The sequence below is a fragment of the Octopus bimaculoides genome, chromosome 7 (genome assembly GCF_046866305.1).
Source record: "Octopus bimaculoides isolate indiv1 chromosome 7, ASM4686630v1, whole genome shotgun sequence".
NCBI classification, from domain to species: Eukaryota; Metazoa; Mollusca; class Cephalopoda; order Octopoda; family Octopodidae; genus Octopus; species Octopus bimaculoides.
The window spans coordinates 21,739,660-21,754,291 of NC_142934.1; the positions used below are offsets into that span (position 1 = coordinate 21,739,660).

At 37.7% G+C, this 14,632-nt stretch overlaps 1 protein-coding gene and 1 long non-coding RNA gene across 3 annotated transcripts in view; one reads left to right on the forward strand and one right to left on the reverse strand.

Annotated features, from left to right (window-relative positions):
* The window catches only part of LOC106880878 (carbohydrate sulfotransferase 11), a 44,479-nt gene extending 40,045 nt beyond the window's left edge, over positions 1-4,434 (reverse strand). Inside the window, exon 1 of one of the 2 annotated variants that reach the window (XM_014931034.3) lies at positions 4,090-4,393. In XM_014931034.3, coding sequence (XP_014786520.1) covers positions 4,090-4,174 — 85 coding nt within the window. In that variant the 5' untranslated portion in view covers positions 4,175-4,393. Of the gene's footprint in view, positions 1-4,089 lie in introns of both variants that reach the window. The other variant, XM_014931033.3, reaches the window with a different exon arrangement.
* Positions 4,435-6,670: 2,236 nt separating this feature from the next.
* Positions 6,671-10,763, forward strand: LOC128248334 (uncharacterized). The gene is made up of 2 exons (XR_008264573.2): positions 6,671-7,376; positions 10,556-10,763. It is a non-coding gene; the product is annotated as an uncharacterized LOC128248334 (long non-coding RNA).
* The last annotated feature ends 3,869 nt before the right edge of the window (positions 10,764-14,632 follow it).

The following is a 14,632-nucleotide window of genomic DNA, read 5'->3' on the forward strand; positions in this document are numbered from 1 at the left end:
AACAAGCAACAGCGGAATTTCCTAATCCATTAAAGAAAATCATCGAAGAAAACGGGTTTCTTCCCGAACAGATTTTTAATGTAGACGTAACTGGATTGTATGGAAAAAATTGCCAGACCGTTCGTTCATTTCCAAGGAGGAGAAAACTATTCCAGGGTACAAGGTCTCAAAAAGAACGTGTGACCATTATGTTGGGAGGTAATTGTTCAGGAGATTTTAAGTTAAAGCCATTGCTTGTGTACCATGCACACAACCCCCGGCCCTGAAGAACATACTCAAGGCATCTATCTCTCCCTGTTATATGAATGGCTAATTCAAAAGCATGGGTTACTGTTGTTGTTGTTTGTTTGTTTTTTAATTGATTCTTCAATCATTCTATTTCAGCAGCAGATAGATAGGTACTGTTAGGAGAAGGTGATTCCATTTAGGGTTTTACTTATCATAGATAATGCTCCTGATCACCCGCAAAACATCGTAGATTTTGATCCCAACGTTACCGTCGTATACCTTCCTCCGAATACCTCGTCTCTTCTGCAGCCAATGGATCAGGGAATAATTGCTATCTTCAAGCATTACTATATGAAGCGTACGCTGCGGCAAGCAATAGCTGCAACTGATCTTGATGAGTCCATCACACTTCGTGACTTTTGGAAGAGAAACGATATCTAAAAGGCTGCACAGAACATAGCAGCAGCACAGAATGATGCACAGAGCACAGCTATGAATGGTGTATGGAAGGAGATATGCCCGCAATTCGTGAATGATTTAAAGGGGTTTGATAATGTTGCCATCAACAAAACGTTGGTGACTACGAGCAAAGAACTGGAAATGGATTTGAAAGAGGAGGATTTCACAGATTTATCTGAAAAAGACAAGCAGCCCCTGACGAACGAGGATTTGATAGAGCTTCACGAGCAGTAAAATAAAGAAGAGGAAGTCGAACCTGAGCCACGTCATTTTACCATTAAGAAAATCCAGCAAGTATTTGCCTATATCAAAAAAGATCTTTCTATGTTTGAGGATATGGATCCAAATGTTCAACGCTTTTCCAAGGTTATGGGGGCTTGTCCCGAAGCTTTTGTTCCTTATAATGTAACCCTTGAGGAAAAGAATAAAACAGTTCAAGGAACTCTCAACCGGTTTTTTAAGTGCATCGAACAAGAACAGCCAGAGTCAGCTGTTGATGTTGACGATCTTCAGCCATCTACATCCGCGATGTAAATCGCCAAATTATATGTACGTATTGGTAAATTTAAAATAATTTAGTTTTTTTTACTATTGCAAAATAATAGTAATTACTGAATTTGTTTTTTAAGCTTAAAAAAGGCTTTATTTTACCATGTCCTATTGCAAACCGCATTCATAAATAAAGCGTCCGCAATGTACGGTAAACACCGCCAAATTGTATTCGTAAATTTAGATAACTTTTTTTTACTGTACTGTATTAAAAAATAAAAATCATTTTGTTTGTAAGCTTAAAATAGGTTTTTATCAACCATGTATTATTGAAAATGCATTCATAAATAAAGTACAGAACTGAGAATAGTTATTATCGGTTTAGCCTAGAGTCAAGTAAATTCGGCCTAGTCTAGCCTAGAGACAAGTTAATTCTAGTCGTGTCTCCTGGAAACAATTAACGACGCAGGGTGAGGTATGTCTATATACACACACACACATATAGCTAAATCCGACTGAAAAGGTAACTGAACTGACGGACATTGTGGACTGTAAGTTTTTACTGTACAGCATATACTTGTGTCTGACTATGTATTTTCTTTTCTTTCTTTCTTATCCCCTGATGATGTCAATATAAACGAAAGCATTTGAGATTAGGAGCTTTATTTCATCCTGTGGTAAACAATTTGATTGTGGGTGTATGTGTGTGTGTGTGTGCAAGGGGTGGAGGGTAGGGAGTAACTCATTTTTAACTTTATGGGTAGGGGTAACTCATTTTTAACACTTTTACTTGAAAGATTAACCATGAAAACATAGGTAAAGGTGTTCTTTTGTTTGGATTATCTTGATTAGTTAAGAGGTTATGACCATTTGGAGTTGCACCAAGTTAAAAAGTGGCAAAATAGTGATGCTTTTTCATTCTGTTATTTTACCATATTCCACTCTGATGATTCTTTGGGACTTTTTGTACATCATAAGACACCTTTATCCAAGACAAATAACACTGGTTTCGTTTCTGTAGCAATTAGTGATGAATCCTGGTGTACATTTACTGAACTAATACAGCCAAAAAGTATTAGATACAATATTTAGTAGATATGGATGTATAAACGCCCACACATACGTGGTCTGTCGCACGTACACTCGCTCGTACAAACGCATACACACATACAGGCACACACGCGCGCGCGTAGTTTGGCGCACATACGCTCGTACACAGAATTAAGTAGATATTAATAAAGTCAGTGCCTATTACTAGCTAGTGATAGGACTCCGCTTGATAAAGAGTCACAGATTCTGTTGTGCAGTTCACTGGATCTGGCTGGTATACTTATAGCAGTTGCACAGTCATAAACATGGACGCAAATACTGACACAGTAGATGTGTATTTTTTTTTTTAATGACTAATGAAATCATCGATAACCTGTAGAAAGCAATCAATGCTAGTCGTTAGGTTCACCAGTGTAGATAGGCGTAGGATTTTTGCGTTTTCATGCTACGGTGAGCGATACTTATTGAGAGACTCAAGTTGGTATTTTGCTCACTTTAAGCGGTATACAATGGCCAAGAGGTGTCCCAGTGATGTTGGTAACTAGTGTGGCATTGTGTTTATAAGAATGCGGAGGTTGCAGTTATTCATCCATACGTTCAGGTAAAGTGTGGTTATTAATTTAGTCAAAGATTTCTCTAATTCATGCCCTCTGAGATCGATTTCAGCGTCAGAACATCATCAGGTACCGTATTCTTGGATCAGTTTGCCAGTTTCGTGTTTATATACAGGTCGTTGAACAAATTTCTAAGTTGAGTTTATTTTAAAGTATGATTACGATATTTCGGAATATTAACTTAATCTTTAGAAATTATTTTTTTAAATTCATTTTAAGTTCTTTATTCTATTTATCATTATACTATACGACTGCGCTGGTTGATTCGTTAAGTGCGTCGGAAAAATTTTCTAACTGCTTCTTTTCCGTCTCTACACATCCAGAGTTCCAATTCTTTCGACCGTAAATTGATGGAACCAATAAAACCGAAGAAATAAAGTAGACGTCATCGATTACCCCCAGTTCCTTGGATTTCTAGCCTTGTGCCTATATGAGAAACATTACTTACATCCATAGCTCTCGTTGATAACTTGATCATCAAAACGTGTTATTTTTTATGTATAATACTAGATTAAGATTCGAACGAAAAACCGTCATATCAAAATTAAGTATAATAAACGCTTTTACCGACTACATCATTCATTATCAGACACTGTAATTTAGCAGAAGCGAGAATAAGCCGTTGATGAGATCGCGAGAGGAGACGAAGGAAGTCTGACGAACTCTAAATGATTGATTGATCGATCAAACGATTAATCAAACAATTGATTGATTAAATGGTTAAATGATCAACTAGTTGACTAATAGTAATAAAAGAAGTGAAATAGAACCGGTGCATGCATTTCTTATTGTTATAATGATTCTCCAAAGATAAAAACCAAATCTCCTTCAACACACGATTTCACATCAAGAATTTTGCAAAACAGATACAAAGCCTAAATATACAATTAAGATATTTGAGATATATGACGTTTCTGTTTCGTCTAGCAAATCCTGTGGAGTTTAGCTACTATGCAAATAAGCTCTGATCTAGAAGGCCTATTATCAAATTGATTAGTTAATTGGTTAAATGGTTAACCAGTTGATTAATTATAATTAGTGAACTGAAATAGAACCAATGCGTGTGTTTCTCATTAGCATAAGGACCCTCCCAAGGTGTAACACGTTGTCTATATCGGAGGGGAGAATAAAAAGACTATCGAACAAACGCGGCAGTCATGTTTGGAATGCTTTTGATAAGAGGTTAAGTGGATCAAAGCTGACTTAGATGGCCACCTTACAAGAAATGTAACAAGAACAACATACTTACTCTCAGACAGGTAAAGTGCGGCGAATACATAAGTGGCTAATCCAATTAAAATAATTTTTTTGTTTCGAATAAATTTGGTAAACATTTTTTTTTGTTTTCTAATTGTTCTCTTCTTCTTCTTCTTCTTCTTCTTCTTCTTCTTCTCTCTTTCTCTCTTCTTTCACAAAGTGTCGTTGTTGTTGTTCTTGTTCCTATTCTTGTTCTTGTGCTGTGGATTTTGACGTCGGAATGTCGACAGTACTGTTGGGCTGTGACTAGTTCGAACAATGCTGTGGTGTTTCATACAAGTTTATTGTTAGTGTTCGAAGTATGTGCATGTGTGCAAAGTTTATATTGTAAGCGCGCGCGCGCGTATGTATGTGAGCGTGTATATGTGTGTGTGAATGTGCAATTGTGTGAGAGAGAGATATAGAGAGAGAAGAAGAGAAGGATATAGTAGAAAAGAGAGTGTTGTTGATGTGAGGATGGGGTCAGTGAGTTTAAAGGTAAATCTTTATGCATGTGTATACATACATATTTACACACTCACAAACACACACGCACACAAGTACACACATGCACAAACATACACACACATATGTACACGTCAGTATATACGCATGCATATATATATATGTACACATGTATATATATATGTGTGTGTGTGTGTGTATTATATATATATATGTGTGTGTGTGTGTGTGTGTGTGTGTGTGTGTGTGTATATAAGTTTATACAAACACCACCACCACCACTACCACTACCACCACTACTTCTACCATTACCATAAAATAATATTATCACATATTGTAAATATTACGTGTTGATATATATGCTTGTATGCGTGTATATACATACATACATACATACATACATACATACACACACATATATATATGTAAACACATGTGTATGTATGGGCAGGAGGAGGAAGAGAGGGCAGGAGGAGGAAGAGAGGGCAGGAGGAGGAAGAGAGGGCAGGAGGCGGAAGAGAAGGCAGGAGGAGGAAGGATGGGGGTGATGGTGGTGGTGGAGCAAGAGGAGCAGGAGGAGCAAGAGGAGCAGGAGGAGCAAGAGGAGCAGGAAGAGGAGGAGGAAATGATGGCTAAGTAAGAAAGAAGAAGGTTAAAATCTACTAATTATAATATTGTTATTACTGCATTCACAGCTGCTGCCGTTGCCGTTACAGTTGCTGCTACTGTTGCTGGTAATGGTGATGCTGTTGCTATAGTGGCTGCTGTTGTTGTTGCTATTACTGTTGTTGAACCGGAGTTCAATCCTGATTAAACAAACTTGTGATCAACAGGAGTTCGACCATGACCATCACCTTTTTTTTCTGATATAGTATAACTTGAACTACATCATCCAACGTGTCTTCTCTTTAAAATGCTTCAAGCATAAGCAATTGCTTAATTTTTAGCATCTCTGTTATATATCAGTTTCGCATTTTGACACAAGGCCAGCAATTTCGGTCGAGAGTGTGAGTCGATTACATTAACCCCAGTACTCAACTAGTACTTCCCAAAGGAATGAAATGCAAAATCAACTTCGGTGGTATTTGAACTCAGAACGTAAAGACGGATGAAGTGTCACTAAGCATTTTGCCCGGTGTGCTAATGATTCTACCAGCTCGCTGCCTTCATCTCGTATATTACGCATTACGTCTGATTATAGCCGGGAAAAGGCAAAACACTCAATAAAAATTCCTTGATAGAATGAAAGTATATGTCAACGGGGGTGTTGAGCCTTCTGAGCACCTGCTGCAAGAGGCACCCATCGCTGTTACGTTTTTGCAAATTTGTATAGGTTTTTAGCAAAGCAGAAAACCCACGTGGGTGCTGATCATGCTTAAGAGTTCAACCAAGGCGGTGACATTGCCTGAAATCAGTCATCAACTGTATGTATGATTTGTCTTTGAGTTTAATTTAAGTTCTTCTTGAGAGAGTTCAAGACGGTCGTTAACAAAGCGACAAAACCTTTTGAGTTAAGAGAGTTCCCGGTGTTTGTAAATATGTTTGAGTTGGCCTGTTGGTTGAACTGTCAATGCATACACCCAAGTATATGCATCTATTCATATAAGAATCTCAGATGGAGAATTTTCAGAATGTCTTACAAATCTTCAATGTGCTACTAAGAGATTGGCTTTGGAGAATCTGTGTCAGTTTCTTTTGCTCATTTCCGATGAAACCTAGTATTTCTAAGGTTAGGGTTAGGGTTAGTAGGTTTATGGGTATTTCTAGGTTTTTGTGCAAATTTGTTGGTACATAACCTAATGCACCTATCATGATTGGTACGAATGAGAATTCATACTCAGGGTACAAGAGCTGTAAGCTCCGCATGTGTGTGTGTGTGTGTGTGTGTGTGTGTGAGTTTGTGTGTGTGTGTGTGTGTGTGTGTGTGTGTGTATGTGCGTGCGTGCGTGCGTGCGTGTGTGCACGCGCGTGTGCGTTCGTGTGAAGAACTGTAAGACAAGCATGTGTTTTATTCTCTTTCTTCATTATTCAGTTGCTGGACTGCTGTCGTGCTGGATCAATGTTTCTTTAAAGATTTTAAATTGATCATATTCATTCTACTGTTTATTCTATTTACAAAGCAAAAACAACTATCGATTTTTTTATATTTATTTATGATACATGGAAAGATAATTCATTAATCAGCTTCACTACAGTTTTTACAGAGTAAATAGTAGCAAAGGAACATCTGTAACTAGGCGTAGAATAAATATTGATTTCAAATTACATCGACTCCAGTGTTCTAACTGGCACTTATTTCAACGACCCTGAAAAAATGAAAGGCAAAGCCGACCTTGGCGTAATTTGAACTCAAAACGCCCCCGAGCATTTTGCTCGGCGTACTAACAGTTCTACCAGCTTGCCTCCTTGGTGCTGAGTAACTATTCCTCTCTACTGTAGGCACAAGGCCTGAAATTTTGTGGAAAGGGCTAGTCGATTACATCGACCTCAATGCTTAGCTGGTACTTATTTCATCGACCGCTAAGCGTACTGCCCAACGTGCTAACGATTCCGGTCACCGAAAGTTCAGCAGAATAGGAATTGGCGCGAAAGCAGTTGGGGACAGCAGTTTGGGCAGTCGAGTGGTAGCGGTCGTCCGAAGCAGTTGTACAGAGATGAAGTGAAGATGAGAATGATAAGTCTGACAGAGAGTGAGCGTCTATAGTCAGCAGAAATGCATAGAGCAATGAGAGAGAGAGACAGAGAGAGGGAACTGTTGAAGCAGGCAAAAAGGGAAGTACTTGGTTACTTGGATATAGTGAGTTTTGTGAAAGAAAGGAATTGAGTACAGCAAAGGTTTGTTACAAATATTCTTCCAAGAAATGTATTTGTTTGATGTTTAAAGAAAAAGACTGTTAACTGTGATGTGTAACTGAAAAGAGAAAACGAAGAAAAGAAAGAACAGAAAGAACTTTTGATGGACTTAATGATTGCAAACCCTTGATTATGTTCACGCAATGTCACACCATTATATGCTATTGAACTGTTATGTAATGTTTTGAAATGTATTCTCATGTTTATGTAATGCTTTATTCTCATGTTTTCAAGGGCGAGTGTTGGTGTTGTAAGAAAAGGTTACCCAACGCATGGTCTTCGTGTTGTTTCTTCCACCCCTCCTTTTGCCTGTGTTGTTCTTCGTTGCGTGCTCCAGCCGGGGCTTATTATTGGTCAGGTGACCGAGGCGAGCTGCTAGCTCACTGAGCGTACGACGTTCGCGCGCGCGCGAGTTCTCTCTTCGGTTAAGGAGGTGCTTCGCGTGCGGGCGTTCGTAACAATATATATATATATATATATATATATATATATATATATATATATATATATACACACATGTGGAGGCGCAATGGCCCAGTGGTTAGGGCAGCGGACTCGCGGTCATAGGATCGCGGTTTCGATTCCCAGACCGGGCGTTGTGAGTGTTTATTGAACGAAAACACCTAAAGTTCCACGAGGCTCCGGCAGGGGATGGTGGCGAACCCTGCTGTACTCTTCCACCACAACTTTCTCTCACTCTTACTTCCTGTTTCTGTTGTGCCTGTAATTCAAAGGGTCAGCCTTGTCACACTGTGTCACGCTGAATATCCCCGAGAACTACATTAAGGGTACACGTGTCTGTGGAGTGCTCAGCCACTTGCACGTTAATTTCACGAGCAGGCTGTTCCGTTGATCGGATCAACTGGAACCCTCGACGTCGTAAGCGACGGAGTGCCAGCAACATATATACATACATATATACATACATATGCGTGTATTATATATATGTGTGTGCGTGTGTGTGTGTGCGTGTTTGTGTGTGTGTGTGTGTGTGTGTGTGTGTGTGTGTACAGAAAATGATTACTAACGGATTAAATCAGTAATCCTGGCGTAATACTTCTTAAGTTCACTATAGATAAGAATACACCAAGCTAATAAAGAAGTCCTGTGATCGGTATTGTACTTCGGGTAATCCGAAATCAAAAGTCCATCACTAGTCAAATATGTAAATTCATCGTTCCGCTACAGGATAAAGACAGTATGTTGTTACAGAAGGATACAGGAGAAAATGACAGAAATAATGGATTTATTTTATTCATTTATTCATGAGAGGGGTTACAGCGACTCTGAAAAAAATCTTAGTGGGCGGTTCTCCATATTTTAAGACGATCAATCAATCGATTGATAAAACTGAGCCACGAAGTCGATATATGAATGCTTAGATTTTTACCGAACGACCTGCTCAAATGTTTTGTTTATGGTGATCAAATGTTTATGCTGTACATTAGCTCACTCCTTCCATCAAATCGACGTTGCCTGAAGAGGTGCACAGTGTATCACACATCAGCTATTATCGAAGTGATCGCGGTGCTCAAAAACACAACGCACCACCCGGTCTATGTATTATGTATGTATGTATGTAAGGTCACTTATGAGGCTCTCACAAGTACTGCTGGTAACATGGAATCTAGTACAACCTGTAGCATGGTCGGGTTGTCGGTGACTAAACTGGCACCCCCACCAGGCTACCCTGGTGAGGAGGGTTGCTAGAAACCCAGCAGGATTAAAAACAAGACCTGTTGAAAGGTCGGATGAACCTAGTGCAGGCTCAATGGCTATCTAGCAGTAGCACCGATACGCAGAAATTCCAGGATGGTGTCCGTTGTGCTAGAAGACCACTGGGAGTGAGGCACCCCTCAGCTTCTGTTGAAGCATGTCTCTAAGGGAAGGTCACTCAGATAGAAAACCAGATATGCAGAGAATGACATTAGACATTTTGGGGGTCTTTGGTTTGTGCTAGAGATCATGGCACTCCTACATCCCTGAGCCTGTGACTCATATTGGCACCAGATATCTCGCTCTGGCTTTCTCTGGATAATGTCAAGTGAGTGGAGGTCTATGAGGTGTCGTGCAAGCCTTGTTGGACATAAAACTCTGACCTCTGTTTGATATATGCTCCTCCCCACTATATATATTTATTTTAATTTTAGTATATATTTAATTTATTTTTAGTATATATTTATTTTATTTTATTCGGAGATCCTACGGTGATGGGAAGGTCGCGAAGCATGCACACCTGACGGGTTGGAAGCATGTAGTCAGCGGATTTTTATTCGGTGTACATCTGTCTATGTGGCCACTGACAGGTATTTTCCTATATTCAGGATTCCTAATTTGGGATTTATGTACTGCCACCCTTTTACGTAGGCTGTTTTTGTATGGCCTATATATTGCCTATTGCATCCTGCGCATGTTATCACATAAATTAAGTTTGTTCTCATGGTGAAATGATGGTCTTGTTCTAATGTGTATTCCGAATCTTCTACTAAGATGATACAAATCCAGCAGTTGGGCCTTCCACACTTTTTAACTGTTGGTTTTATGGTTGTTATTGGATGCAGTTTAGCCTGGGTTAAAATCTTCTTTAAGGATTTTGGTTGCCGTTTACTCTTTATGATGGTGTACGTCTGGAGGATTCGGTTCATCTTTGGGTTTCCCTTGAGTAGGGCTGTACTTTGGAGTATGGTGTTGAGGGCCTGCCTCGTTGTTAAGTGGGTTGTGTGTAGAGATGTAGGGTAGGGTTTTTAATTTTTCATCCTCTTTTGGTTTTGGTTGTCTCAGGTCTTCTATATTTAATTTAAGTGCTCGTTGGATTATATTGTCTATTAGGAGTTGTGAATAATTCCTACTTATGAGTGTAGTTCTGAGTTCCTGGAGACGTGTGTGTCGGGTGTTTGTGTCTGATACTATGGTGCAAATCCTTTTGACTAAACAGAAAGGGATGTTCATTCTTGTGTGTCTTGGGTGGCATGAGTCAGATGGTAGGCACTGCTTTGAGTCTGTGGGTTTATAATAGATATCCGTCTCTATTTTGTTGCCGACTTTCTTAATGAGGATATCTAAAAATGGTAGTTTTTCCTGGTTATGTTCTATCGTGAATTGGATGTTTTCATTAATTCCATTTAGTAGTATTTTAAATTCCACAAGTTTTTCTACTTCAGCCAACAATTCAAGTCAACGCTCAAGACAGCCATTATGTCCCCACACATAAAACCCTTCCACGTGGACTCTGTTGACACCAGTAAGAAACAATTATGAACTTTTCTTTTAATTACATTTTTTACATATATGTATTTTTGATAAGGTTCGTTTTTTCAGGAACCGAAACATGTAAAATATCTCTGAGAAAATTAAAATTTATCGTATATAGTGGCGTTTTCAAACTTCTTTTTTATAAATATATATATATATATATATATATATATATATATATATATATATATATATATATATATATATATATATATATGCATGCTATCATGCATAAATGTGTGCATGTGTTTGTATATAAATATGTATGTGTGTCTTTTGTATTTGTGTATGAGTAGACAAAGAAATATCAAATTTCCTTCCCTCATCTGACCGGTTTCCCGGATTATGTGACGTGTATATCCTCCACACAGAGACACAGAGACACAGACACACTGGCGAAGCGTTGATCCGTTACAAGATTATCCATTTTTGCCGGTTGAGAGGGCTGGAGTAACATGAAATGAACTGTTGTGTTTTAAGAACACAACACATCACTCGGTTCAGGAATCGATGTTAAAATCTTACGATCATGTGTTCAACACTCTAATCACTAAGCCACGCGCTTCCATGCATATATAGGCACACACACACATATATGCATATGTATGTGCGTGTGTGTACAAGCATGTGTGTGTCTGCGCATATTCATACATACACACGCGCGTGCGCAGACGCACGCACATACATGAATTTCATATCCATTATACATACATCATTATAGAGAATGTCAACGCAAGTTTTTGAGGTAAAATATTTATTGTATCTAAGGTGTTATGTAAATCGCTTGAAATTAATTTTCAACAAGGAATGCCTTACTTAATTCATCATTTCGGTTCGCAAGCTGTTACCAATCTAGCTAACATTAGCAAAAATAATAATAATAATAATAATAATAATAATAATAATAATAATAATAATAATAATAATAATAATAATCCTTTCTACTATAAGCACAAGGCCCGAAATTTTGGAGGAAGGAGTAAATCGATTACATCAATTCCAGCATTTCACTGGTACTTAATTTATCGACTCCGAAAGGATGAAATGCAAAGTTGACGTCGGCTAAGCATTTTGTCCAGCGTGCTAACGATTCTGCAGGCTCACCACCACCATAATAATAATAATAATAATAATAATAATAATAATAATAATAATAATAATAATAATAATAATAATGATGATGATGATAATAATAATAATAAATAATAATAATACAGTTCTATATTTAAGAGATGAGGAATTATTTACATTATTTTCATTTGACGGATATTTGTCTTCATCTTGTTTGTTGTTAACACAACGTTTCGGCTGATATACCCTCCAGCCTTCGTCAGGTGTCTTGGGGAAATTTCGAACCTGGGTTCTCATTCCTAACGATGTTACTATTATTATTATATTATTATTATTATTATTATTATTATTATTATTATTAATATTATTATTATTACTATTATTAATCAGGTCGCTGCCGTGAATCGAACTCGGAATCTTGGGGTTAGTAGCCCGCGCTCTAAACCACTACACCATATGCCCGTGGGCATATTTCCCCAAGACACCTGACGAAGGCTAGAGGGTATATCAGCCGAAACGTTGTGTTAACAACAAACAAGATGAGGACAAATATCCGTCAAATGAAAATAATGTAAATAATAATAATGCGGCTGGACGTGTTCTTCGCTGCTCTGGCCCATCAGCAGCTGAAGACACAGAAACACTAATACAACCCAGCAGGACAACTGGAAAATAACTCTACAAGGCTGGAATATCTACAGTTTCCTGCGAGTATTTTAAATTTCCCTCAAAATAAGTTACTGAACTTGCATATCTACAGCTTTCGAACACTTAAACAATCAGCTTTAAACCTTTAATATCTACACCTTCTGTGAATACCTATCATTTTTCCTTTCGGATCTTTGGGGTTTGACGGGCAACATTTGTTTTCTTAACGAAACACTTTCAAACTTGGGACACTGGTAGAATGTGTCATATAAAACAACTTCTTCTCTTAACCTTCTTAACAAAATTTTGTACATCGCAAGTTATTTCATGTTAAAGTTGTCGTATTTCTGTAATTTCAACCAATCACTGACGTCTATTCAGCTGAATACAGTTACCGCTGGCCGGTCATAAAAATGTTATTCCCTGTGACATATTTCATCCGGTTTAATCGTAATTTATACGCATATATTGTTTATATAATAAATTACGCTGTGCGTATCTGTGTGTGTAACAATTTTAGAGTTCGGATTGTAGGGTTAGGGTTATGATTATTTTTGCCATAACTTCACTCATAACTCCAACCCTAACTCTAAAACCCGAACCCTAACTCTAAAACCCGAACCCTAACCCTAAACTAGAGTTTGATTTAAAGAAGATTTGGCTACTATTTCTAGGAAATGAAGCACTTGGACGTGCATTAATAATTCTGCCAGCGCCAATAACAAGTGCAGGCAATATTCAAGTATTTTGATGGCTTTTTCCCCTTTGTTTACGAGCAGTCTAGTTAATCGGGAATGTCAGAACTAACGGGGATTAATACGATATACACCGTTACAGCGCTAACTGTTTTCAACTGAATAGACGTCAGTGATTAGTTGAAATTATCGAAATAAGACAATTTTTAACGTGAAATAACTTCGAATACAAATTTTTTTATCTGTTCTATACCACAAAATATACAAGTATACGAAGTTTGAAAATGTTTCGGTACCAAAAACACTACATAAAAAATGTTGCCCGTCAAACCCCAAAGATCCTTCCTTCCCCCCGAGTATTCGAAAACGTAAACATCCTCTTTATTCCAAGAACACCACAGTTTTCTCTGTTCAGACAGACAAAAGATCATCTCAGTAAATTTTTTAAAACTCCATATCAACAATTTTCTGTGAAAAAAATTTTACCTCCCTGTTCTTTTGGTTCCTTTTTCCCTGAATATTCGAAAATGTAAACATCCTTTTTATTGTAAAAAAAAAAAAAAGAAACACCAGTTTTCTTTAAACGGACATACAAACGAACGCCTCAAAAATATAGAAACTGTAATATCTCCAATTTTGTGTAAACACTTTGTCTTCCCTTCTTTCCTGACTAACAGAATATGCAAACGTGCCTTTTATTGTAACAACACAATTAAATGCACGATAAAAAATTATGGAATTAAGCACCTGCCAATATACACATACTGCACAACTACAAAAACTGTAAACCACAGCAAAACTTTTAGAAAGAAAAGAAAAATTCCAGAAGGAAAGGAAAAAGAAATTCAGAAATTCAAAAATCCAACAAGGTGAACATCTCTTCCTCCTACTATTCCCAAAGTCTGGAATATCTACAATTTCTTGTGAATAGTTTAACTCTCCCTCAAAATAAAATAAGTTAGGAAACTTACATACCTACAGCTTTCGAACACACAAACGATTCTCCTTTTTATTCTAAGGACACTACCATTTCTCTCTGTGCGGTCATACAAAAGACCATATTTAGTAAATCTTAAACCTTTACTATCTACAACTTGTCTTCTTTTCTGTTTGACTCTCCCTGAGTATTCGAAAATGTAAACATCCTTTTTATTACAAAAGTCCTACTATATTCTCCAACTTTAATATATTATCCAAATACGTAAACACACCTTTTATTGCGACAACACAAGTGAATTCAGAAATTCAAAAATTCAACGACGTGAATATCAGTATGTGTGTGTGTGTGTGTGTGTTATTGTTTTTTCAACCAATAATTACAAATAGAACAGGTTGAATTGTTTCTTTTCAAGGCAGCGCTTTCAGCGGCCACTGGAAGTAGTAAACACATTTGACCTTCGCTGACCGAAAAGGTGCGAAGATTCTTTTTGTCTCTACGGCTGACCTCTCCACCATCTGCCGAATCTATTCATAGACCTGTAGAATAAGATCTATTCACCAAACTGCTGCCCAACTATTTCCTCCAACAATGGTAGTGGTGGTGATGGTGATAATGAAAACAATAAAAATAAT